Source organism: Leucopleurus acutus (assembly GCF_964270905.1).
Source record: "Leucopleurus acutus genome assembly, chromosome: 5".
Taxonomy (NCBI): Eukaryota; Metazoa; Chordata; class Mammalia; order Artiodactyla; family Delphinidae; genus Leucopleurus; species Leucopleurus acutus.
This window is the reverse complement of record NC_139147.1, coordinates 97,728,873-97,754,358: the sequence shown is the minus strand read 5'-3', so window position 1 is coordinate 97,754,358 and position 25,486 is coordinate 97,728,873. Positions and strand designations below refer to the sequence as shown.

At 37.0% G+C, this 25,486-nt stretch overlaps 1 protein-coding gene across 1 annotated transcript in view; it reads left to right on the top strand.

Moving 5' to 3' along the window:
* LOC309961779 (EGF-like and EMI domain-containing protein 1) overlaps positions 1–25,486 on the top strand; it is a gene marked incomplete at both ends in the record, with an annotated part of 452,551 nt that overhangs the window by 416,701 nt on the left and 10,364 nt on the right. The window contains 6 exon segments of the mRNA XM_082839272.1: positions 9,116–9,235; positions 10,945–11,067; positions 15,121–15,258; positions 19,083–19,205; positions 21,409–21,590; positions 23,595–23,718. Of these exon segments, the coding sequence (XP_082695398.1) occupies positions 9,116–9,235; positions 10,945–11,067; positions 15,121–15,258; positions 19,083–19,205; positions 21,409–21,590; positions 23,595–23,718 (810 nt within the window).

Below are 25,486 nucleotides of genomic sequence, written 5' to 3'. Positions count from 1 at the left end.
CAATGTCTTATGATCTCTACCCCAAATTCTCTTTTCCCGTCAGGCTCTCCTCTTCAGCTACTGTCTCTCACATCATCCTGTTTATTTCCTTCACAGCACTCAGAATAATCTGTGATGATTTTTCTTATTGATTTACTCATATACTGTCTACCTCACCCAGCAGAATGAATGGTTCAGGAGGGCAAGGACATGGTCCTATTCCCTCATATGCATCTAGAGTCTACCACTGTGTATCTATTGTGTCATTCAATTTTCCAGCTTCTAACAGACCAATACCTGAAACCAAATTTCTGATAGCTGCATCCTCTTTCCAACAAACCACAGTTTATAAAGCACCTTCTATATAGATTCTAGTCATATGGGGATATCAAGTTATATGAGTCAGGTCCCTGCCTTCAAAGAATTGTATGTAATCTATTCAAATATATAAAATGTGTCCTGTAAATGAGTAATTGCAGATGTTTTGTCTTTTTAATTTCACTGTCCATGTGTTCATTAATAGTATGTATAAATGCAATTTATTTTTATATGTTTATCTTGTATCCTGCTGACTTGCTGAACTCACGTTTTAGTTCTAGGAGTTTGTAGATTCCTTAGGATTTTCAGACAATCATGTCATATGCAAATAGGAATAGTTTTATTTCTTCCTATCTGATCAATGATCCTTTTATTTCCTCTTCTTGCCTGATTGCACCAGCTAGAATTTTTAGCACTATGTTGCATAGAGCCATGAGAATGAACATTCTTGTGCTCTTCCTAATCCTAGGGGGAAATAATTTGGTCTTTTACCTTTAAGTATAATGTTAGTTGTAGGTTTCTTGTATATGCTCTTTATCAAGTTGAGGAAGTTCTCAGTGCTCCCATTTTCTTTTTATCGTGAATACGTTGAATTATGTCAAATGTTTTTTGACATTGATTGATACTATCGTGAATTTTCTTCTTTGTTCTGTAAATATGAAGAGTACATTGATTGATTTTGAATATTGAACCAGCCTTGCATGCTGCAATAAACCTACTTGGTCATGTTGCATAATTTGTGTATATATTGCTGGATTCTATTTGCTAAAATTTTGGGAAGGATTTTTGCAATTTTATTGATGAGTGATACTGGTCTATAGTATTCTCGTTCTTCTTTTTTTTTCTTTTTTAGGTACTGTCTTTGCTTGGCTTTGGTATTAGAATAATACAAGCTTCATAAAATAAATAAATTGTAAAGTATTTCCTTTTCTATTTTCTGGAAGAAATTGTAGAATTGATGTTAATTCTTCTTTAAACATTTGGTATAATTATTCAGTGAAACTATCTGGGCCTGGAGATTTCTCTTTGGGGAGTGTTTAAATGATGAATTAATTTTTTCAGAGTTATAGGTCTATACACATTCTCTATTTCATATGAACGAGTTGTGGTTGTTTGTATTTCCTTTAAGGAATTAGCCCATTTCATCCAAGTTGCCAAATTTGGCAGAGTTGTTTACAGTAGTGCCTTATTATACTTTTGATGTCATCAGGGTCTATAGTGATATCCTGTTTCATGCCTGATATTGGTCATTTGTATCTTTTCTTTTATTTTCTTTGTCAGTCGCTATTGCCAATTTTATTGATCTAAGAACCAGTTCTTAGACATAGAGAATGGACTTGAGGACACGGGGAGGGGGAAGGGTAAACTGGGACGAAGTGAGAGAGTAGCATGGACATATATACACTACCAAATGTAAAATAGATAGCTAGTGGGAAGCAGCCGCATAGCACAGGGAGATCAGCTCAGTGCTTTGTGACCACCTAGAGGGGTGGGATAGGGAGGGTGGGAGGGAGATGCAAGAGGGAGGAGATATGGGGATGTAGGTATATGTATAGCTGATTCACTTTGTTATAAAGCAGAAACCAATACACCATTGTAAAGCAATTATACTCCAATAAAGATGTTAAAAAAAAAACAGCTCTTTGCTTCAATAATATTATCTATTTTTTCTGGGTTTTTTTTTCTTTGTTTGTTTGTTTTGCGGTACACGGGCCTCTCACCGCTGTGGCCTCTCCGGCTGCGGAGCACAGGCTCCGGACGTGCAGGCTCAGCGGCCATGGCTCACGGGCCTAGCCGCTCTGTGTCATGTGGGATCTTCCCGGACCGGGGCACGAACCCGTGTCACCTGCATTGGCAGGCGGACTCTCAACCACTGTGCCACCAGGGAAGCCCCATAACAGTTTTGAGTGTATCTCTTTACCTAGCTTTTTACTGGTTGTTTCAGGTATTATATTGTGTATAACTGACTTATCTACTGGTAGAATCATTTTACCAATTCAAGTGAAGTGTAGAAGCCTTAACTACTTTCTCTTTACTCTTCTCCATTCATATATAACTTTTTAACTATTTCCTCTATGTACATTTATAACCACATCAGACAATGTTATAGGGTTTGCTCAGTTATTAAGTATAATTTAGAAGATTCAAGAGGGGAGGAAAAGTTTTTTGTATTTATATATAAATAATATATATATATAAATATTAATAAGAATAATAAAATTAAGAAAAGGAATTATAAATGAGAATATTTCTTATTCTTGCTCTTTCTTTCTTTCTGATGCTCTTGTTCTTTCTTTCTTCCTGATGTTGCACTATTCCCTTTTTTTTAAAAAAAATAATTTCCCTTCTATTTAGAAAAATGACATTATTTCAGAGTAGTCTGCTGGAGATAAATTCTCTTAGCTTTCCATCATGTGGGAAGGTCTTGGTTTCTCCTTCATTCCTGCAGGGTAATTTTGCTGGATATAGAATCCTGGGTTGTGTTTTTTTTCATCAGTTGAAAAATGTTGTCACTTCCTTCTGGTTTCCATGATTTCTGATGAGAAATCTTTTGTTATTTCACATTTTTCTCTGATAGATAAGGTATCATTTCTTTCTTGTTGCTTTAAGGATTTTTCCTTTGACTTTAATTGTTGGAAGTTTGACTATGGTGTACCTTAGGATCAGTTTTGGTGGGGTTAATTTGCTTGGGCTTCACTCAAGTTTTTGGATCTGTAGATTTATGTCCTATCAAATTTGATACATTTTTTGCCTCATTTCTTTGAATATATTTTCAGCCCCACTTTCTCTCTTCTATCCCCTAAGACTTAATTGACACAATGCTATAGTTTATCATAGTTCCATAGGTCTCTGAGGCTCCATTTTTTTTTTCTTTTCTTTTTCAGTCTGTTTTCTCTCTGTTGTTCAGTTGGGTAATTTCTATTGTTCTATCTTCCATCTGCTGATTCTTCCCTCTGTCCCCTCCATTCTGCTTTTTAGCACATCCACTGATATTTTATTTCAGTTATTGTGTTCTTCAGTTCTAAAATTTCCATTTGGTTCTTCATATCTTCTATTTCTTTGCTGAGACTCTATTTCATTTGTTTAAAGCATGTTTGTCATTGCTCATTGAAGCATTTTTATAATAGTGGCTTTAAAATCTTTGTCAGATAATTCTAACATTTCTAACATTTTGATATTGGCATTTATTGGTTGACTTTTTACATCATTTTGAGATTTTTCTGATTCTTGATATTATTAGTGATTTTCTATTGAAACCTGGACATTTTGTGTATTATGTTATGAGACTTTATATCTCATTTAAATCTTCTATCTTAGTTGGTTTTCTTTGACACAACTCTAGGAAAGATAAGGGGAGAATGCCACCTGTTATTGCCTGATCGAGGTAGAAGTCCAACTTTCCTATCTGGCTTCTGTGAACTCCTGAGGAGAGTATGACTCATTACTTCTGTGCAGGGATGGGAATTCTAGCTCTGCAGTGGGCCACCACTGATGCCACTTGGCTAGGAAGTGTAGATGTGCCTATTTACTGTTCCCATATGGCTTTCATGGATACCATGGTGGAGTGGGCTCATTATCAGAGTGGTAGTGAAAGTTTTGACTCTTCAAAACCTTCCTCTGATACCACCCCAAGGGAGGGGGAGAAACACCTCATTACAGCCTGGTGAGGGGGATAGTCTAGCCTTGCCACTCAACCTCTGGTGTCATGTTTGGCTATAGCAGGGCAGTTATTTTGTAGAAATTTGCTGTCTTGCTAGGCTGCCTCTTTCCTGGTACTTTGACTAGAGAATCTCCTTCTAAAATTCAAATTACTTGATATTGTCTGCTTAATATTGCCCCACTGGTCACCCATACTTTCTTATTTAAATTGTGTAGGCTGTTTTTTTTTTCTTTCCTTGCTTCATTTTGGATAATTTATATTTCTAAGTTTTTTCAAGTTCCATAATTTTCTAATTATCTAATCTGCTGTTAGTCCCATTTAGTGAAATTTTTATTTCAGATCTGGTATTCTTCTCCAAAAGTTCCCTTTTGTAGTTTTTTAATATCTTCTATTTTCCTCCTTATTAAATGCATTTTTTTCTTTAATTCTTTAGGCATATTTGGTTTATTTATAGTGCTACTTTAATGTCCTTATCTGCTGATTTAATCGTCACTAATATTTCTAAGTCTGTTTTTACTGAGTGAGTATTTTCTTGATTATGGGTCACATTTTTTTACTCTTTACAGATGTTTATTAATTTTTCATGTGGTATGGGACATTATGAATTTTACATGGTTGAGTGCTAGCTTTTGTTGTACTCCTTTAAAAAATATCATACATTTTTTTCTGGATGCCAAATTAATTCATGTACAGATTAGTTTAATCCTGCCAAACACTGTTTTTAAGATTTGTTAGGGTGAATCTAGAGTAAAGTTTACTCTGGGGTTCAATTAGCCATACTACTTAGCCATGGCCCTTCTGGAATCTCTACTGAATGCCCTGTGTAGTCAACAACATTTCTCCACCTTGGCTGCTGAGAACTGATTCCTGGCTCTGAGTGTGCTCTGGGAATTGTTTGGCTAACAGTTACCCTTATTCTTCTTTCCAGTGTGTTGTTCTTTGTCTGACTTCATGGAGATGTACCCTTATGTATATATTGAATTATATTTAGTCAAAGGTTCAAAAGATCATTATATAGATTTTGGAGGTTTTTTTTCTCCACATAACACTCTCCCACCCCCTTTCCAGCACTCCACAAATTCTACTTGCCTTAACAATCGTGATGTGGGATCTGTCTCTCCAGTTGAGGAAGATCATTGAGCTCTCCTTTGGTTTCTCTTTCATGTGCTGTAATCCAGAAGTTGCCTCCAGCAGAACTCTAGAGCCCAATCCTTAAATTCACAGTTAAAATCAGTCTCAAAAACAGAAGGGAGGGCTTCCCTGGTGGCGCAGTGGTTGAGCGTCTGCCTGCCAATGCAGGGGGCGCGGGTTCGTGCCCCGGTCTGGGAGGATCCCACGTGCCGTGGAGTGGCTGGGCCCGTGAGCCATGGCCGCTGAGCCTGTGCGTCCGGAGCCTGTGCTCCGCAACGGGAGAGGCCACAGCAGTGAGAGACCAGCATACCGCAAAAAAAAAAAAAAAAAAAAAAAAAAAAAAAAAAAAACAAAAAAACAGAAGGGAGTTTTGACAGTACAATGGATTGCTGTAGGGAGGTTATATGCAGCCATTATCCTGACCGGTAACCCTCATAGTTGGAGACCTTGGGCATAAAGAAGGCATTAAGGGCAATAAGAGATTAAAGTAAATTTAGAGAAGTTCCCAGAGGTAGTTGTCAATGAGAAGAACATATCAAAGATAACTGCAATATGCTTTATAATCTTGCATCTGGTGGAATTGACTTCTCACTTTTCAGAGTTAAGAAAAGTTACCTCTCCCATTGTCTTAAGCAGGGGTCCCCAACCCCCAGGCTGCAGACTGGTACTGGTCCACAGCCCGTTAGGAACCGGGCCACACAGCAGGAGGTGAGTGGCAGGCGAGTGAGTGAAGCTTCATCTGCTGCCTCCCATCGCTCCCCATCACTCGCCTTACCGCCTGAACCATCTCCCCCAACTTCCATGGAAAAATTGTCTTCCACGATACCAGCCCCTGGTGCCAAAAAGGTTGGGGACTGCTGGTCTTAAAAGCTGGTGGTAGAGGTTATGGAGTAAAGAAAGTAAGTTTCTGGTATAAACATGGCTGTGTAGGTCAACATCTTTTTCTTAACCTGTGACAAAGCATACAGAAGAAAACGAAGAAAACAAGCAAAACCAAAAAGGTCCAGCAAATTTTACTTTTGTGAAATTGTGGGGCAGATTGAATCTACAGACTCGAATGTAAGAGTTTTTAGAGAGTTGATACTGGGCAGGAGCAACACAAGGAGAAAAAGGATGAGAAAAGGTAAGAAAAGAAGGAAGGCAATAATAAAGATTTGTATAGAAACTGATGAAATAGAGAATAGAAAAACAGGAGAGAAAATTAATTAAAACCAAAAGTTGGTTCTTTGAAAATGTCGATAAAATCGACAAACATTTAGCTAGACTGAAAAAGGAAAGATGACTCAAATAACTAAAATCATTAATGAAAGAGGGACATCACTACTGACCCTAAGGAAATTTAAAAAGAAAATAGGATATACTACGAACAACTGTGTCACAACAGATTAGATAACTTAGATGAACACATTCCTAGAATGACAGCAACTACTGAAACTGACTTCTAAAGAAATAGAAAATCTGGTTAGACATTTAATACGTAAAGCTAGACTTATCATGGTGATCATTTCATAATGTATTTAAATGTTGAATCACTATGGTATACACCTGAAACTGACATAATACTGTTCCTTAACTATATTTAAATTGTAAAAAAAGGTAAAAAAAAAGAAAGTAAATAAAATAGTGTAGTATTTGTGTGTGACCTACACACATCCTCCTGGGGAAAAAAAAAAAAAAAGAGAGAGAGAGAGGGATAGAATTAGTAATTTAAAAACTTCCCAGGGCTTCCCTGGTGGCACAGTGGTTGAGAGTCTGCCTGCCGATGCAGGGGACACGGGTTCGTGCCCCGGTCCGGGAAGATCCCACATGCCGCGGAACGGCTTGGCCCGTGAGCCATGGCCACTGAGCCTGCGCCTCCGGAGCCTGTGCTCCGCTACAGGAGAGGCCACAACAGTGAGAGGCCCACGTACTGCCCAAAAAAAAAAAAAAAAAAAAAAACCTTCCCAAAAGAAAAGTTTAAACTGAGATGGTTTCAGTGGTAAATAATACCAAACATTTAAAGAAAAATTAATACAGATTATTCACAAATTATCCCAAAATATAGAAGAGGAGAGAACAATTCCCAGATCATTCCATGGAGCCAGTATTACCCTGATACTAAAATCAGACAAGGATTTCACAAAAAAGAAAACTACAGACCAATATCTCTTATGCATGTAGATGTAAAAATCCTCAGCAAAATATTAGTAAACCAAATCCAACAATTTATAAAACTGATTACACACTATGATCAAGTAGGATTTATCTCAGGAAATCAAGATGGGTTCAACATCTGAAAATCAATTAATGTGATATACCATATCAAAACCCACCTGATCATCTCAATAGATGCAAGAAAAAAATCTTGACAAAATCCAACTCTTTTCCATGATAAAAGAACTCAACAAACTAGAAATAGAAGAGAACTTCCTCAACCTAATAAATGGAACCTATGAGAAACACACAGTAACTTTACACTAAATAGTGAAGTGCTAAAAGCTTTCCCCCTATACTCAGGAATGAGGCAAGGATATCTATTCATGCCACTTCCATTCAACATGGTACTGCAAGTTCTAGCCAGAGCAAAAAGGCAAGAAAATAGAAGACATCCAGACTAGAAAGGAAGAAATAAGATATCTCTGTTCACAGATGACAGGATCTTGTAACAGAAAATTTTAAGGAGTCCACCTAAAAAAACTATTAGAATTAACAAGGAAATCCAACTAAGTTGTGGGATTAAAGATCAAACTATAAAAATCAATTGGATTTCTATACACTAGCAATGAAAAATCTGGAAGTAAAGTTAAGAAACGATTCTAGCTATTATAACATCGAATAAAATACATAGAAACAAATTTAACAAAAGAAGTGCCAAAATTATATAATGAAAACTGCAAAACATTGTTGAAATAAGTTAGATACTAAAATAAATGGAAAGACATCTCACGTTCATGGATCAGATAACTTAATATTGTTCAAATGGCAATACTCCCCCAAACTGTTCCACAAATTCAATTCAATCTCTCCCTACATAAAAGCAAGAAGTAGAACAATGTATATTGTATCTGTGATAGATAGATAGATAGATATTTGTATCGCTTATATTTTCATAAAGTCTGGAAGGATTTACAAGAAATTAACAAAAGCATGTAAGCATTAATGTACTGCCAGCTTGCATTTTGTGGTAGTTGTTACATTGAAACTGGGTGAATGTGGGAGCAAGGTAGCTTTATTCATTGTTCTGCTTTTTATATTCTGTGCATTATTTTAAAAAAGGAAATGGGGAACATACAGGAGTAGGAATTTCCACCCCAGCAGCTTGTAATGTAGCCAAGGCTGATTTACAGAGTCAGACCAGGATCACTTAGCTCATCAATTCAACAAATAAGCTCTGTGTGGAGGTACTCCTTATAGGACGTGTGGCTTCACATTACTTTGGACTTCCAGAGAATATGACTAAGACTAAGATGAGAGCAAGTGAGGGGAAAAGGTGATCAGAAGGAGGTCACTCACTAATTCCAGTGGGATCTGAACTTCTTTATTTCATCTCCATGGCAGCGGTAGCTAAGACTCTCCCATGTTGCTCCAGTTGGCCTTTTCTTGGCACCGTGGCTGCTTATCCAAAGGCAGAGGAGATCTAGAGGAGGTGAAAGGTTTATCTGAGGATAATTGCTGCTCAAAGGAGTAGAAAAGGTGGGGACAGAAGGAGAAAAAATGAAAAGGTGTGTGGAGGAGTTCCTGCTGATTCTATTTAACTTTGGGTACAAGAGGGCAGCAGATGGACTTTTGAGAAGAGTAAAATTAGCCACTTCTTTGACCTCGATCCATGTTTGAATTTGTTCAGATTTTGGAGCTCAGATCACAAAATGGGAAACATTTTGTTGGATTAGCGTCATCTGAAAGCAGGAAAGACTTTCCAGAGGCCTTACCATCTTTATGTAAGAAATCCTCCTTTCCCAGTTCTCTTTTACCTTTCTCCACACTTCTGCTTTGTACATCTTTCTGAAGTTAATGAATTGAAAACTATCACTGCTTAATTGCTTTTAGCAATGGACCCCTGCATGGGTGGAAATGGATGTGCTCACATCTGTCAGAGTCAGCATGGCGTGGCCAGGAGTGCCTGTCACCCAGGGTACCAGCTGTCTGAATACAAAAAGGCCTGTGCAGGTTGGAAGTTGAAACTGATGGATTAATTGGGTAATTGTTTGAAATTCTGTGGTAATTCAGTTTTGATTAGTCAGAACAACTAGGAGAAAGGTGTTTTCATTTATGCTTAAAAAAGAACATTTATATTCTTATTTGATCATTCTGAAAGGTATTTTTATGAAACTGTAAAAACTCAGTGAAATTTTTAGTTACAAAAAATGATCTGGTGTAGTTTCAGAATTAATTCTTTTTGTTTTCTGTTTTTCGTTCTGAAGTGAATTTCAGAATTAATATTTCAAAACCTTCCATAACCTCACAGGGAGTTTTTTATTATAGGCTACAGAAGGTGGGGATAACCTTTGAAAAGCAACTATGTGCAAATGAGTGCTCTCAGAAGTTAGGAATAATTAAAACCAAAAGGAAAGAAACTCTATAACTACAAGGTTACTTATTTCTGTTTCCTAGAAATAGCAAAACAGACACACTTCAATTCAAAGATGAAAGTGATAAATTACTTCGTGACCAGAACTGATAAATGAAGTCATTCCTGTGGGACTGTCTTTGTTTTAATAACTTCTGAGAAATCACAGAATCCTTCATTTTTATCACAGCATTTCCATGAAATGAGAAACAGTTTATTTGCATTAATTAAGAAAATACAAAATGTTTCCTGACTTATGGGACTGATAAACACTTTAAGAAATTGAAAAAGAATTAGACATAAAAATTAGTGTGAAGTTAGTTTTTTTTTTCTTTAAGCCAAAACCAAGATAAAGTTTTCTGTGGATTATGTTAACGTACTTTTCTGACAGAGAACATTTCTGCTTTGGTCCTCTGTTTGCATAGCACCTACCTTGCTGAGTTTCTGACACAGAATAGGATCTTATTAAAATTTGTGGAAAATTGACAAACGTATACATATATAGATATATACATATATCCATACTTATCTATATAATATCTTTTTCAAATTTTTATTTTAATAATATCTGGTACATTATTCCTAAAAAGTCTGTCCCCAAAGTTACTGCCTATGTAGGGTTTTATAAATACCTTAGAAAAATGAGTATTTCTCTTAAGAGTCCTGGTGGGGGGTGGCATGCAGGACCGTACAAGGAGGAGGTTCTATTTGGGAAAATAATGGTGAGACCTATCCATTTAAAGGGGGGGCCTGCAGAAACTACATGGGCCACAAAATGATGTTATACTGAATAGACTTGGCCATCAGTGTCAGGAGAGAGAGAGGGCACCAGTGTTTAAATGGCATTGCCCTGTAACAATCATATGTACAATATACACCATGGATTGCTACATATGAAGACTCCAAATCTGCCTTGTGTATGGCCACTTGTACTGTCTTAAATCAGAGAGATACCATTTTTGGTTAAGAATTTGATATATATTCATGAAGACAAATTACAGTGACTTCTGCCTATATTATTAGAGGATAGAAAAGGTCTATTTTTTGTTTGTCTTCTCTTTCTTCAAATTAATAGATACTAGTAGGTTCTAATAGGTAGAAAGAAGTGTTTGAGAACATAAGACCTACAGTAGAGTTCATGTCATTCGCAGTTGGTTTATTTGCAAATATGGAACCTATGTGGTATTTTACTGTTACGTTTGATGTTGGGGGTTGAGAGGCAGGGGATGCTTTAGTGCATTTTTATAGTTTACAAATAAACCTTAATTCCAGCTCTGAAGACACAGCTCCTGTGTATCTCTTTCTGCAGATGTAAACGAGTGTGCTGAAGGGCTTGCTTCCTGCCGCCATCGCTGTGTGAACACAGTGGAATCTTTCACTTGTGCCTGCCACCCTGGTTTTGAGCTGGGAGCTGATGGAAAACAGTGTTCAAGTAAGTGTCAATAATCGCAGTCCAGGAAATGTGTGGCGTTTTACAAGTATTAAACAAGAGTAACAAACAAAAGAACTACACTGAATGTCTTGCCGAAGTGGAAGCTCCTGAGAATGTTTTCCCCTGGGGTAGGCTGGGTGTGGGAGCTTCGAAGACCAACCCCCTCATTTTAATTTGACAAAACAGGGGCCCAGAGTCAACAGAAAATGGTCGGTATCATGATCCACAGTGCAGACCACAAGGACTAAGTCTCAGGTCTTCTGACTCGGGGCTGTCTTGGACCCATGGCTCTCCTTTGTGAAGAGTCTGTCTTCCTTCACCACCTCTGCTGTGCAATATTTATTGAACACTAATAATTCCAGTGTAAAACTCAGGGAAAAGGAACTAGTAGGAGTGAAGGAACCAGCAGCACAAGGGGTGGCTCTAGATTGTAATATCATGTCTCATTTTCCATCTCAGTTCCAAAGATGCCCTTTCCAGTTCTCCACATCTTAGTAAACCATCCATTCCGGGCGGAAGTCAAAAATTCAGTTATGCAAATGAGTAAGTGACAGAACTGGGACTTGAACTAGGGTCTTTAGGCTCCAAATATACTATCCTTTTAACTTTGTTATGTGTTTGTATACATCATATGTCTCTTGATCAGTTTTAATTAAGGAAGAATAATAAGGCTAATGATAAACAGAATAAATTATGTAATGTTTTTACCTAAGCTCTCTCATGAAGAGACATTCTTAAGGTCACTAAGTTTTTCATTCTCTTCCAGTGCATAAAACTCTAATTCTTTAATGCCTGGGTTGCCAGTGTAGCCTTAAGGTCTGTTGGTATATTTCTACTGCTTAAAGACAGGGCAGTTTTGCTGCAGTGATATTTGTCTTTTAAAGAGCAAACTAAATAACATGGGAGAGAAGAATTAACTACTAATTAGGATATAACTTCTTTTGAAGTGAATCTTTCTCTCAATGCCCTGAGGAGTCCTTTCAGGCAGAGAGAAATGTGGATGGGTTTTTCTTTCTTATTAATATCTTGGCTTTTTAATGTGGCCAGAGGTTTAGGAGGTGAGTACATTTTACAGATGCCTGAAATAAAATCCCTTGCAATCTGACTAGTGAGTTCTCAGTTATCATGAAAGAGGGGGTCATTATTGCTAATGAGTCATGAGGTATAGGCTTTCTGTGAAAGTTACTTGGGAAAGCAATTTGCCCTAGAGTTGAATACTTTTGGTAGAAGTGTATTTTTACATTTATTTCCCTCATGTGAATATTTGGCTAAGTTCTTTGTGTAGCTCTCACCAGACCTCAATATTTACTAACTGACATACAAAACTTTCTTGGTGAAAACTGGTATTTTGAGTGCTTTAAAACTTGTAGGTGGGGTAAATGTTTTCAGAACATGCTAATGTTTAACAATGAGGGACTTCCCTGGTGGCGCAGTGGTTAGGAATCTGCCTGCCAATGCAAGGGACGTGGGTTCGAGCCCTGGTCCGGGAAGATCCCACATGCTGCAGAGAAACTGAGCCAGTGTGCCACAACTGCTAAGCCTGCACTCTAGAGCCCATGAGCCACAAATAGTGAGCCTGTGTGCCAGAACTAGTGAGCCCGTGTGCCACAACTACTGAAGCCCACATGCCTGGAGCCCATGCTCTGCAACAAGAGAAGTCACCGCATTAAGAAGGCCCTTGCACCGCAACAAAGAGCAGCCCCAGCTCGCTGCAACTAGAGAAAGCCCGCGCAAAGCAAAGAAGACCCAACACAGCCCAAAATAAATAAATAAATAAATTTAAAAAAAGAAAAAAACAGTGAATTACGTGTTCTTCATGTAACAGTATATTTTAGGCAAATATTGTTTTAACTTTTTACTAGGACAACAATATTTTGTATTTATATCATTTCTTCTCAGAGGCTCTCAAAATACTGTATAGCATAAACATCGAATCCTCAAAGTGTGCTATGAATGAACTATCACTACCTTGTGATTAGAAATTAGAAAATTCCGGATCTAGCATGGTTAAGTAAAACTGTCCCCAAACTACCAAGCAGTATATAGTGAACCTAAGTTCCATATGTATTTAATGCATATTTAATATATTGAGTAAATAATGATTATTTGCTATCTATGAGAAACCACGGGGATCAGATTTTAAAGTTTTTTTAAAGCATATTTTTAGGTATGATAGTTAAACAGTGTCATCTGTATCAAGAACGCGGACTCTCAGCTTACTTCTAGTGGCCAGTTCTAGATGAGTATGCGCATGTCTGAGTCCCATATAGTTTAGCTCTTTATGAGGTTACAGTAATGTCATTTATATGTAAAGTACCTCCAGCAGTCTTACAGCTGCACTGATCACAGGGAAACGAGAATAGGAGCCAAACTTTGAAATATGTCTCCCTACAGAGTATATGCTAACATACTGTGAAAACTATCAGTTCCCTTAATTATTTCGGCCTTTCCTTTAGCTCTCTTATTTTGCTGTGTCCTAAACTAGCTGTTTCTAAACCCAAAGGCATTCTTATTTTCAACAGTAAATTCATTAGCATAATCTTTTTTTTTGTTTATTCAATCATTCAAAACCTATTTGTTTTTTAATTTTAGCACTTTTTTTTTAACATCTTTATTGGAGTATAATTGCTTTACAATGGTGTGTTAGTTTCTGCTGTATAACAAAGTGAATCGGCTATACATATACATATATCCACATATCCCCTCCTTCTCGGGTTTCCCTCCCACCCTCCCTATCCCATCCCTCTAGGTGGTCACAAAGCACTGAGCTGATCTCCCTGTGCTATGTGGCTGCTTCCCACTAGCTATCTATTTTACATTTGGTAGTGTATATATGTCCATGCCACTCTCTCACTTCATCCCAGTTTACCCTTCCCCCTCCCCGTGTCCTCAAGTCCATTCTCTACTCTCAAAACCAATTTTTGAACATCTGTTACGAGCTGGGTAATACAAGATGATGAAGGTACAGAGGAATGAGCACAATGACAGGGATGTGCCCTGGGCGCCCTGGACACATGGCTGCTGCCTAGCGTAGACTGGAAGCTGGGACCAGGGAGCATGATTTCTGTACATGTAACTATACAGCAACATAGCAGATACCTTGGCAGTTTGAATGGTGATACAGGCTCTCAAGGAATACCACAATCCTAAGTGCCCTTGTCCTGTTCTTTCCCATCTTTCTTCTTTCAAAGGATTCAGGAGTTAAGAATGGAAGGAAATGAACCAATGTAGTAGCTCTCATTTAGAGGTGTGTCCAAGCAACACAAATGAAGAACAGTAGAGGCCAATGGTGAAAATAGCAGAGTATCTAATTCCATACTTTTAACAATGATGCAAAGCATTCTTTTTTTCATTTTCTCACTTAGAAAATGATTGATTATAATACCTGTGTGCTCAGGAAAATTGACATCTATATACTGAGCTGGATGCCCCCCAAAGTGCCCCAAAGTAGTGGCATGTACCATGATCAGCAAATTAGTGCTCAAAGTAAGAGAATGTTTATGTAATAAGTGACTTTTGTATACATCAAAGCTGATTAGCATATGAACATGATACCAGTTACATATAATCAGCTAACTCATTGGTTTTTGTTCATAGTTTTGTTCCAAAGTCATTTTTAACAGTATTTTCATGTACTCACAGCCTAAAAAAAGGGCAGATATTAACATACCATTAGTTTGAGAACAGATATGTCAGCTGTATTTGCTTTCTGATCATTGATTCAATACACATATTTTTTACATTCTGAAAATACTGAAAATTCCCAGACGTAAGTGTCCTTTAAGATACGTTTAATAACCATTGGTGGACTCATTACCTTTCTGCCACACTCTTTCAGTTTGACATTATTTATAGGTTTATAAGCTTTTTGATATGGTCTAGATATTTACAATGCTTAATAGTCCTCAGACTTTTACTTTTATATGCTTAGAGTGTTGACAGATTTCCAATAAAGTTAGTCATCTCCCAACAGAGAGAGTGTACCCATTGTTGCCATATATTCAGATTTCTCTGTTATTATGCTAATAATTCTCTTTTGCTTGTTTTGGAAAGGGATTGAATTGGAAATTGTCAATAGCTGTGAAAAGAATAATGGTGGTTGTTCCTGTCACTGTGAACATGCAGTTGGTGGGCCCTGTTGCTCCTGTAACCATGGACACCGGCTTGATTCAGATGAGAAAACATGCATAGGTAATGTATGGTAAATGCCATCTTCCTTCAGAGGTTGCCCTGGATTCATTTAGCCCTTTCTTCTCTAATACTTAGTGCTCTAATGTAGCCACATCTCTCAAACTGCAAGAAGTAAAGTGAACAGTGTCTTTGGCTACTGGATAAATGTAAAAGAAATACTAATTGACAGAAGACATCATTGTGTTTAGATATTTACTTTGAAGTTAAAGGAGATTTAAAACTTATTAGCAATATGGCCTTAACAGTTTTATTTCTGGAAAATATTCTAAGGCCTATCTAACCATTTAATGTAATTCGTAATTCAAACAAAAATGCCACCATGCACACTAATTCTCTCCACCACAAGCAGAAGCAATCATGTTCTTTGGTTTTCAACTTGGTGATAATTTGGATGTCACCTTTGACATGGCAGGTAGCTACGGTCCAAAAGAAAACTTTAAAAGATGTTATTCTTTGGAAATCCCAGCTCAAAACTATTTTTAATGGATAACTTTTTCTACATATTATCAGAACTTATATCATTTGAGACAATGAGAAGAATAAATTCCACCCCAGCCTTGCTTCATAATGAAATGTTTAATCTAGAACTTCTGAGAAAAAGGAATATCTACTAAAAATAGGAAGAGTGAGCATCAAACTAAATTACTATGTGCTCTGGGTCTGAGAGCACCTACAAACCCCTAAAACAATTTGCCATCATTCGAGAATTATGACACCATATTTGCTTGTTTTCTTTTGTGATACTTTATATCACCTTTCTTAAAAATTACGATGTGAGTACTAAAAAAAATCTTTGACCATTTCATGCTACAGTATGATTTGAGGCAAACTGAAGTACCAAAAGAGAAAAGGTGAATTTCAAAAGCCTCAGCCATTGAGATTTTTTAGTTTGGCACTAATGTGACAGAGTGAACTTCAAGGGATTTTGAAGTATTCTGGTTTCATAAATTATTAAACCAAAACAATGTCATTACTTGTTATTTCTTGATCGAACATCACCTTCTGCATTTTTCTCAGTGTCTATGGTGATTAACTTAATGAAACCAGTTGATTGCCTTGCTTCTTTTTTGTAATGAAAATTATGCTTATAATTTTCTACCTTGCTAACATTTGTATCTCTGGAAAAAATAAAGGGCTTCCTTTCTTCTTTGCTTCCTCGCTCCCTCCCTCCCTTCCTTCTTTCCTTCCTACCTTCTTTTATTGACTGTTGGGTAAGGGAAACTGGAATTTTGCTAAACCTTTTGTTTGCAACTTATAGTTTGATATCTTTCCTTATTCTTTGAAAAGTACAGTTCAGTAAATTTCTTATTTACAGCCAGAAAAAATAGCATCTTCCAGGGTCAAAATGTAGAAAATTGCATATTTATGACATTTCAGCAGTCAACATGACAACATTGTTTTGTTTACGGCTCAAGTTTATTTCATTTTCCAACAATAAATAACACTCATTCCTAAAGACCAAATATTCACTAGAGTAAAGGCAATGATTTGTTTGGAGTGTGCATATACATACTCGGCTTATTTGCCTGAGAACAGATTAAGGCCATGGATGCTTTGTAAAACATTCATGCATGAGGGAAATTAAACAATTTTCTTTTTAGTGTATTTTAGGATCCACTTTCCTTTTACATAACTTTCCTTTTACACAACTTTCCTTTTACAAATAAATGTGTTCTAGTCTGCAAATGGTCAGTCTTGCCCAAATGCAAAAATGTATTAGGGCTAAAACCTAGAGATGTTTGAACGCAATTTGAAAGACAACTATACAAAATACAAGTGTCTGACCAGCAGTAAGTTCACTAAATTTAACAATTGGTAGTTATCAGAAAAAAATTTTATTCTAATCTTTGGAGCTTTATTCAGTGACTATGTGTGGGGGGTAGATACAGAAGGTCAAGTTTTTTCAAGGTTTACGTTTGATGCTTTTCTGAAGTCATAGTTGAAATGTTTAATTGTTTCACCTGACTGCAATTAATGCTGTAGTTTTGATTAGGGCTAAATTTTTAAGTACAGGTGAATTTCTCTGCGATGCTGCAATATTTGGTGTATTGGCCAATGTAAATAGGAAAAATATTATCATCAGAGAGGAAGAAAAATTAAAAATAAAAAATAAGCAAGCAAAGATATTACCAAATAAGATCTGGAAATGAATCAAGACATTTAGGAAAACAGGTGATATAAGGGTTGAAGGGACAGGGCATTTTAAGAAAGGAAGAATGGGGTTTCAGATGAGTTCTGTACATGAGACAGAAATAACCCCAGAGGAATGATAATAGAAGAAGAATCCAAAATGGGTCATAAAATGATAGATCGAGGAATTCATTTTTCCAGTTATGTGATGCAATTGTGCTCCTTACTGGTTGAGAATAGGGAATCATGAGACGTATATGTTTAGAGGCTCTGGTGATATCTGAGAAGACTTTTAAAAAAATCTTGAAATAAGAAAATCCAAAAAACATAATGTTTTAGATCAAATTAAACTGAATTTTTTAAAGTTTTTTTTTGTCCTCTATATTCATGCTATATAATACAAAGGATAAATGAAGTTTTAATATAAGAAAGGAAAAAAATATCATCTAGAGTTTTGTGAGTAGCACTGCTTGTGACATTTTGCAGGAGAAAGAATGTTTTGTGTCCAAATGACCTTCATTTGGATATTTTATGGTGACCCCTAACCTTAGCTGATTGATTGCATTTTCTTTCCTTCCTTTCTCTTGTCTGCATTTTCTTACATTGGTACCATTTCCAAGGTTAATTGAGACACTGACCTTTTATATCTGGGGCCGCTCATGTAGTTATGGAGCAATGGGATTTTGTAAACTCAGCACTGACAGGCCACCCAACTTAACAATTCAACAAAGGGGGTAGAATGGAACTAAGGACCTATAGTCAAAAACCCTGACCACACAATTCCCAGGTGTCTAGCCTGGTGAAAGCAGTGGGTAAAGAGTCTGTTGCTACCCTTTAGCCAATTATATTATAAATGATCCCCTCAAAACTCAGGAAAAATCGATTAGCCTTTGGCTGAAAGGTTTCAATTTGACATCTTCTGGTGCATTTTTTATTTTCTGCAGGGCAAATAAAGGAAGACACATGCCAGATTGTAGAATCCTAGAATAACAGTGCTGAAGGAGACTTAAAGATCATCATTTAGAAAGCTGTTTATCTGCTAGGACACTCCAGGGTAATAGTGTCACCAATTATAATAAAAACTCATCCCAGTCAAAGCATCATCGAAAAGTTCAAGCAAATGCCCTGAAATATTCTGTAATTTAACACATAATATTTAAAATGATTGTCTGCCCTCTCTCTAAATTGCCTTTATCCACTTCTCTTCCCAGTCACGTGACTTCTTTTTGCTTGGGAACGTTCTTTCATCTGAAGTTCCAGAAGAACAAACACATGGGGGCCTAAGACTGCCTCCTCTTTGCAGCTATTAAATGTCCATTAAGTGGAATTTTTTGGCTCTTCTTCTCAAGCTGTTTTTTTGTTGTCGTTCTTCAAGTTCTCTGTTTGTTCAGTTAGATTGCTGTTTAAACTGGAAAAATAGCAGAGATCTCTTACCCTGTGCTTATAAATGCATTTGGAGATTACTTACAGCCTTTTCAAATAAATACCAGGCATAGAAGCATGTCAGAAACGTAAACCCAAATACGGCCTCATTTGTTTTGTGTTATAGTCTCTTCAATGTCTGTACTCAGTAACCTGAGAAATAGAAAATAGTTCGTAAATCAGTTTTAATTTCGAAGTGAGGCTTATCAGCACCTTCAAAGGTCAGTTAAATTCCTGCCCTTAAGTAACAGAAATGTCCTTTCCCCCTTTAGACCTTGATGAATGTGAGAGTGGAGAAGCCTGCTGGGCCCAGCTCTGCATCAACTACTTAGGAGGCTTTGAATGCAGTTGTCAGGGAGGCTTTCGGATCAGTTCTGTTGCTTGTGGATGTGATGGTGAATTCCTGAGCTCTAACGTGAAATCCCTGATGTGATGGGGCAATCAATGGAGGGGGAATATCTGGGGCAGAGCGTTAGGGTGGGAAAGGGAAGGCTTTGACACTAAAGAGACTTGGATCTCTCTGTGGCTTAACCATGTTCTATTATATGAACTTGGGTGCTCTGAGCCTCAAATCCTCATCAGTAAAGTGAAGACAATAATGGGATTACTGGGGAAATTAAGAAAAGTAATATATGTAAAGTGCCTGCTACTGTGATTGACATCGAGAAATCACTCAACTAAAAGTAGCTATTATTATTATAATAATAGTCATCGGCCCATAATCCCTTTTACCTAATTTAATATATATATAGGCAAGTGAGAGATTCCAGCAAGCCATAGCACACTGCCACAGGAATTGCTCTTGGCAAGCTTGACTGGAGTCGGAGGTGATTACTGAGTGTCCTTCTACTTTAAGGGCAAAAGGATTGCCGGTTCATGAGCCGCAGTCCAAATCTATATCAGAATCCTTTATATATCTGATATCAATCTAGATAATGCAAGCTTTAAGGTGAGTCATTTTATAATTTTCTAACTTATTTGTTGAAATTGATTCACTTACCTTTTAGATGAGTTCTAGCTGATAGGTGTATTTTTATATGATAGGAGAGTTTGAATTCAGTGAGTAGAGTTAATTCACTTTTTTATACCATTAAGAAGGGCTCATGTAAGTCATTGCTGTAAATTACTTTAACGAGTTTACCTTAAATATATAATCTTTAAATTTTCATTTGTGATTATTATTACCATTATTTTGAACCTTACTTTTCTTCTTGAAATCAAAGATTCGAAGATTGTTATCTATTTCAATAATAGTCAAATTATATAAGAAGACTTTAATGCCTCAGAGAAAATAGTGTTTCTTGTGTTAAAGAAATAAATTCTTGTATTCTGTTGAGGATGATAGTTGTGTTTCGTCATATAGGTGCCAAGCTCCCCAGCCTTGCAGTATAGATAACAGCAAAGAACATACAACTATGATATCTATATATTCTAAACACAGTAGAGCATATTACCACTTACACCTCCCATCCAATTAACAGGGCCAAAAAAAATTGAATTTCATGTACCATCTGTTCTTAAGCAAAGTGAGCCAAGAGATGATTGTGAATATACATACTTGGGTACACACATCCAAATGGAAAAGGTATCCACAATCTGAGGCCAGACCTGGAAACTCAGCTTCATAAATGAACTTTTAGTATATTGAACACATTGATCAAAGTCTGGGCTCAGATGTGAACATAACACCAGTAAGTCATATGAGATTAAGGCCTAGCCTTCATCCATCTCTAAAATTCTCCACAAACTGTGCACAGAATTATGCGTGGAATAAAGGCTTCACCATAGATATTGAATAATTCAAGAGTGAATGAACGTTCTGCAAAGTGGTACACAGCCTAAGACCATGTAAGTTTTAAATTCTTCCTCAAATCTCATGAACAAGCTCTCAGAAAGACCTTGTCTATGTAGGTAAACTATGGTAAACTTGGAAATGAGTGAAGGAAAAGTAATTGGCAGGATATATTTGAGGAAGAATTGGGGCTATGCTTTCTATATAGCAATGCATTGTTATTGGTTAATAAAGGTGACAGATATGCCCATGAGTTCATACGGTCTATTTTATCTCTCAACGCCTAAGAGCAAACACTTTAAGTTTTCCCAGATGTGGATGAATGTCTGGATCTCAGTATCATCTGTGACCAACTACGTATCAACTCTGTGGAAAACTATGAGTATACTTGTGAGGAAGGCTGCAGAATTGGAAGTGATGGAAAAACTTGCATCTCTAAGTTGCTGTGGAGAGTTTTATCAAATCTCTTCTAACCGACTTCAACCCTTGTCTTGTTCTTTGGGAGCACGGAGACCATATATTCTTTAACTCAACCTGTCCTCCCCTTTCTCTCTTCACAGACTGAGATCTTGCTTTCCCTTTTGTTCTCTCTGCGGCAGTTTCAACTCTGTGCTTGCTGCTTCTCACCTTCATTTACAATAGGCGGTTTGAAATGGCTTTCTCAAAGAGTTTTACCTTTCAGCTGCCCCCTGCCTTGACTGTCTAGTTCAGACTCTCTCATTTTTCCCATCAACCCTTGCTCAGTTTTTCCTTCTTTTAACCAGCATGTGGAATCCAGGTCTTTCCCTGTGCGGTCTGAGCTTTAGATGATGATGAGCTAAAGGAAGAAGAGGAATTAGATATTGTGAAGTTTCCACGTCTTCTATTCAAGAGCCCACCTCAACTGCTTCATTATGTGGCCACCTCTCTGCCTCTCACCCACGAAGGTGAAGAAGATGAGCTGAAAGAGGGGAAAGATATTCGAGGAGAACTGACTGCTTTGCACAGAGTTGGTGCATAAAAGCATGTATCTCATTAAAGTCACCTCTTTTCTCCATTTTTAGATAGTTCACATAAATCTTTCATAGACAATTTCATTATCAATGTTTAATGCCATCAAGCGTTTTAACATATTAGCAAGAAAAATGGGACCAAAATTACTTCTTCAAAGCTCCCTATGAAATTCATCATCTTTTGTCTTTCTTCCCTTTAGCACAAAAAAAGGTTGCTATGTAGGTATGTGTGGACCAAGGGGTGCAGGGGAGTGGGCGCTATTGAAAATGTGATACAGTGAAATGGAGCTGAAAAATAGCTTTGAATTAGCGTAATGGAGAGAAGGATTGGGACCTTTTAGTTCTAACAGTTTAAACTCTACTAGAAGTCATTTTGGTATAGTTCAAATTTACCTTAAATAGCCTTAAAATCTAGACCCTTTCTAAATTTTAAAATGCAGAGAACCAATGGTTCAATATGCTCAAGTGGACCAAGAAAAAATATCTTTACAAATGTGAGCAGTTTTTCTTATATATCCATGCAACGGAACTCAAGCATCAAATCGCTTCTGATCAGAATAAATTAGCATAACCTCTTTCAGAAGTAACAGTTTGCAGCCAGTCTGCTGCTTCTTTTTCTTTTCTTTGTAAAACAGAGCTGCTCTTTTTGTTCTCCCTCTATTCCTTGTATTTTAAGAGCATCAAAGCTTAATGATTTCTTTAGAAGACATTCAGTAAAATAGCAGATTTGTTTATACGCTATGGTCAATGATAATAATATCAATAAATGCATCTGCATAATGATAGAAATGCTTTAATGTTACTGCATTAGACTCCTGATACTCTGGCTACTCAAAGTCAGAATAGAAATCGTTCAGGACTACCAAGACAGTCAGAACTTGAGTGGCCAAGATCTAGAGAGAAGAGAAGCTCAGACAAGTGAGATGGACAATCTGTGCTCCTTTTCTCCTTGAGCCATTTGCTAATGTATGGGCTATGCAGACAGAGAAGCCAGGAAGTCTACTGACAGCTGCAAAGAGAGTAAGGAGCTAAGCACAGTTATCAGCAGTATCATGCATGGTGCCAGAGAGGTAGAAGTTGGAGTTGAGGATCTGCCAAGGTGGAGAAGCCTTGCTAAACATGACAGGCTTTCAACTGGGACATCTGAAAGACCCCATCTAGAAACAGGGGCAAATCTTAAAATGGAATGAGCCTTAAAAAAACAACTGAGATAAAGTCTATCCATCCTTATTCAGATTAAGGTAATTTCCCTCAAGAATGGAACAGATAAACACATTAGGGTACATTTATACAATAGAATACTATATAGCCATAAAAAATAAACTAGTGAACACACAATATGTGTGAGTCTCCTAAACATTATATAGAATGAAGGAAGCTTGATACCAAAGAGTACATACTTTACAATTCCATTTATATAAAGTTCAAAAATAAGGGGAAATAATCCATGGTGATATAAATCAGAATAGAGCTTAATTTGTAAGGCTAATGTTTAAGAATCATCAAGTCACCTTTCAGTTTTTGGGGTGCTGGTAATATTCTATATCTTCATCTGGGAGGCATTTACATGGGGTTGTTTACACTGTGGGAGAAAAAAGTACGAAGTGTACACTTGAGTTCTGTGCACTTCTCTGCATGAATATTAAATCTCAGTAAAAAGGCTTACTTGGGAAAAAAAAAAAAAAAAACTTTGCATAAAACAGCCTGGAAGGAAAAACACTGAAGTGCCAGGACCATTGATTATTTTTGTGTTCAGAAATTAATGGTAATTTCTTTTCATTTTTTACTTTCTTCAATATCCTAAATATTCTTTAGGGACTACTTCCAAGCTCTATTTTAAAAGGTATCTCTTTGCTATTGTCTTTTACTGGGACTCTTTAGGAAATGTGCTCAAGGATCATGTTTATTTGTTTTCTGGGACACGAAGGGTTTCATCTTTATTTTCAGTGATGTAGACAGTATGGGTCCACTAAGATGACATTGCATTCCGGTCTGTTTAGATTCATACCTTCGGACACGATTGCACGTTGAGCTGTGAGGACTGCATGAATGGAGGCTGGTGCCAGGAAGGAAAGAGTGGATGCTCCTTCCCAGCTGGCTGGGGAGACATTCTTTGTAATGAAAGTAAGTGATTCCTTGGAGCATTGGTAAGAGAGTGATGAATTTTCCTTTACTGCTGGTAAACTGTTGGTCATGAGCTCTTTACATATGTTCTCCCCAAAATGTTTTAACAAGGTTAACAATTGATATGGGTGAGAAACCAATTTATTTGTTGTGCACAAAGAATGTCTGTGAAGCACTGAGGTTTCAAACTGAACATGTGATTAAAATGGGAGATTTTGTGTTCCCTGGGAAACTTGATGTGCTGTCTCTTGTTCATCCATGGAACGTAAAAGTTTATAAAGGATCCTAATATTCTAGGCCTATAAAAATCCCTCCATTTAAATAAATCATTAGGCCCTGGCAAGCTACTCCCAAGGAAGAAAGAAAAATGAAAGGATTTGCGTTACGAAGTGCAGTTAATGGAACTGCTCGACTGTTCACTACCTCTTTTTTGTTTGTGTTTTCTTTTTCTTTTAAACAATATGTAAGTACAGCCAATGACACTTGTAAGTTTTTTATATGTCTCTCATGAGAAAATGTCAATGATTTGAAAAATAATACCTCTAATAAATTTTTTCCTTTATATTTTAAATGAAGGTATATTTGCAGATACTAAAACTGACAAGTAATAAAAACAGAATATATTGACTCTTTTTATTTCCTTTTTCTCTTTTTAAATTTCCCTTATAAATTTTTTAATAAAAGAGTTCTCTTGGTCTTTGTGAATGGCTTGGAAGATGATATGAGCAGAATTTCTTTTGAAGCCCCTGCATGTGGGAAGAAAGAGCACAAATATTGTTTCTGTTATGAGATGGATGCAAAAGTTGAATTATAACATAGTGAAGTGGTTCCCCCAGAATTACTAGTTAGAGTGTGGAGGGTCTTCCTGAAGCATCCCTCTGATCATGTCTCCCTGCTGCTCAGAAAGCTTCAGGAGTGTCCCATTTCCTGATACATAAAGCTTTATGCTTCTAATCTAGTTACCGGCAACCATCTAATATCAGGCCCTCATAAATCCTTTTCTCTTTTTATCCACAACTCTTTGACCAGCTTATCATTTCCAGCAAGCTAAACCACTCACTACTTAATGCTTTGCACTTTTCAGCTTTGTGCCTTTTGCTAAACTGACATCTTTGTCTATTGCCATTTATTGCCTGAAGCTTTATTTGATGGCCCCAGTCCAATCACAGCTATTTATATTTTCTGTGGTTTTAAAGCCTCTCTCTCTACTTTTCTCTCTCTCTCTCTCTCTCTCCCCCTCTCTCCATTGAATTAGAGTTAGCTATGCTTCTGTTCCATTTCCTTACTAGTCTGGAAGCTTATTGGCCAGGTCCTATTCACATTTCTCCAAATTGGAGGCACCTGTGCATGAATGGATAAAACTTTGTATTGAGACTTCCAGCTATATGGACCTGCTGCTTGACATAGTCAACTGTATAAAACTGGGATCAAATAAATCTTATTGCATGACTATTAGGAAGTAAATGTTTTCCCTATATTATAAAATTTTTTGGTAAATATACATCTTCCAAACCCTTGATCCCTAACATGTCAGCATGAGAGATGAAACTAAAAATCTATTGCAAATGCATCAGAGTAAAACGTCTGACGCAAAATTAATATAGAAATGTTGAAAATGAACTTCCTGATAAAATGAAGATAACATGACCCCTTCTTTGGCTTTGGAAAACCTTGAGATTCTCTGCGTGTTCACAGAAAAGGCAGTCCAGAAAAGGGCAGTCTGTCCCTGAAAACAGAAGCTTATGTCTTCTTTGCATTTCCTGTCTTT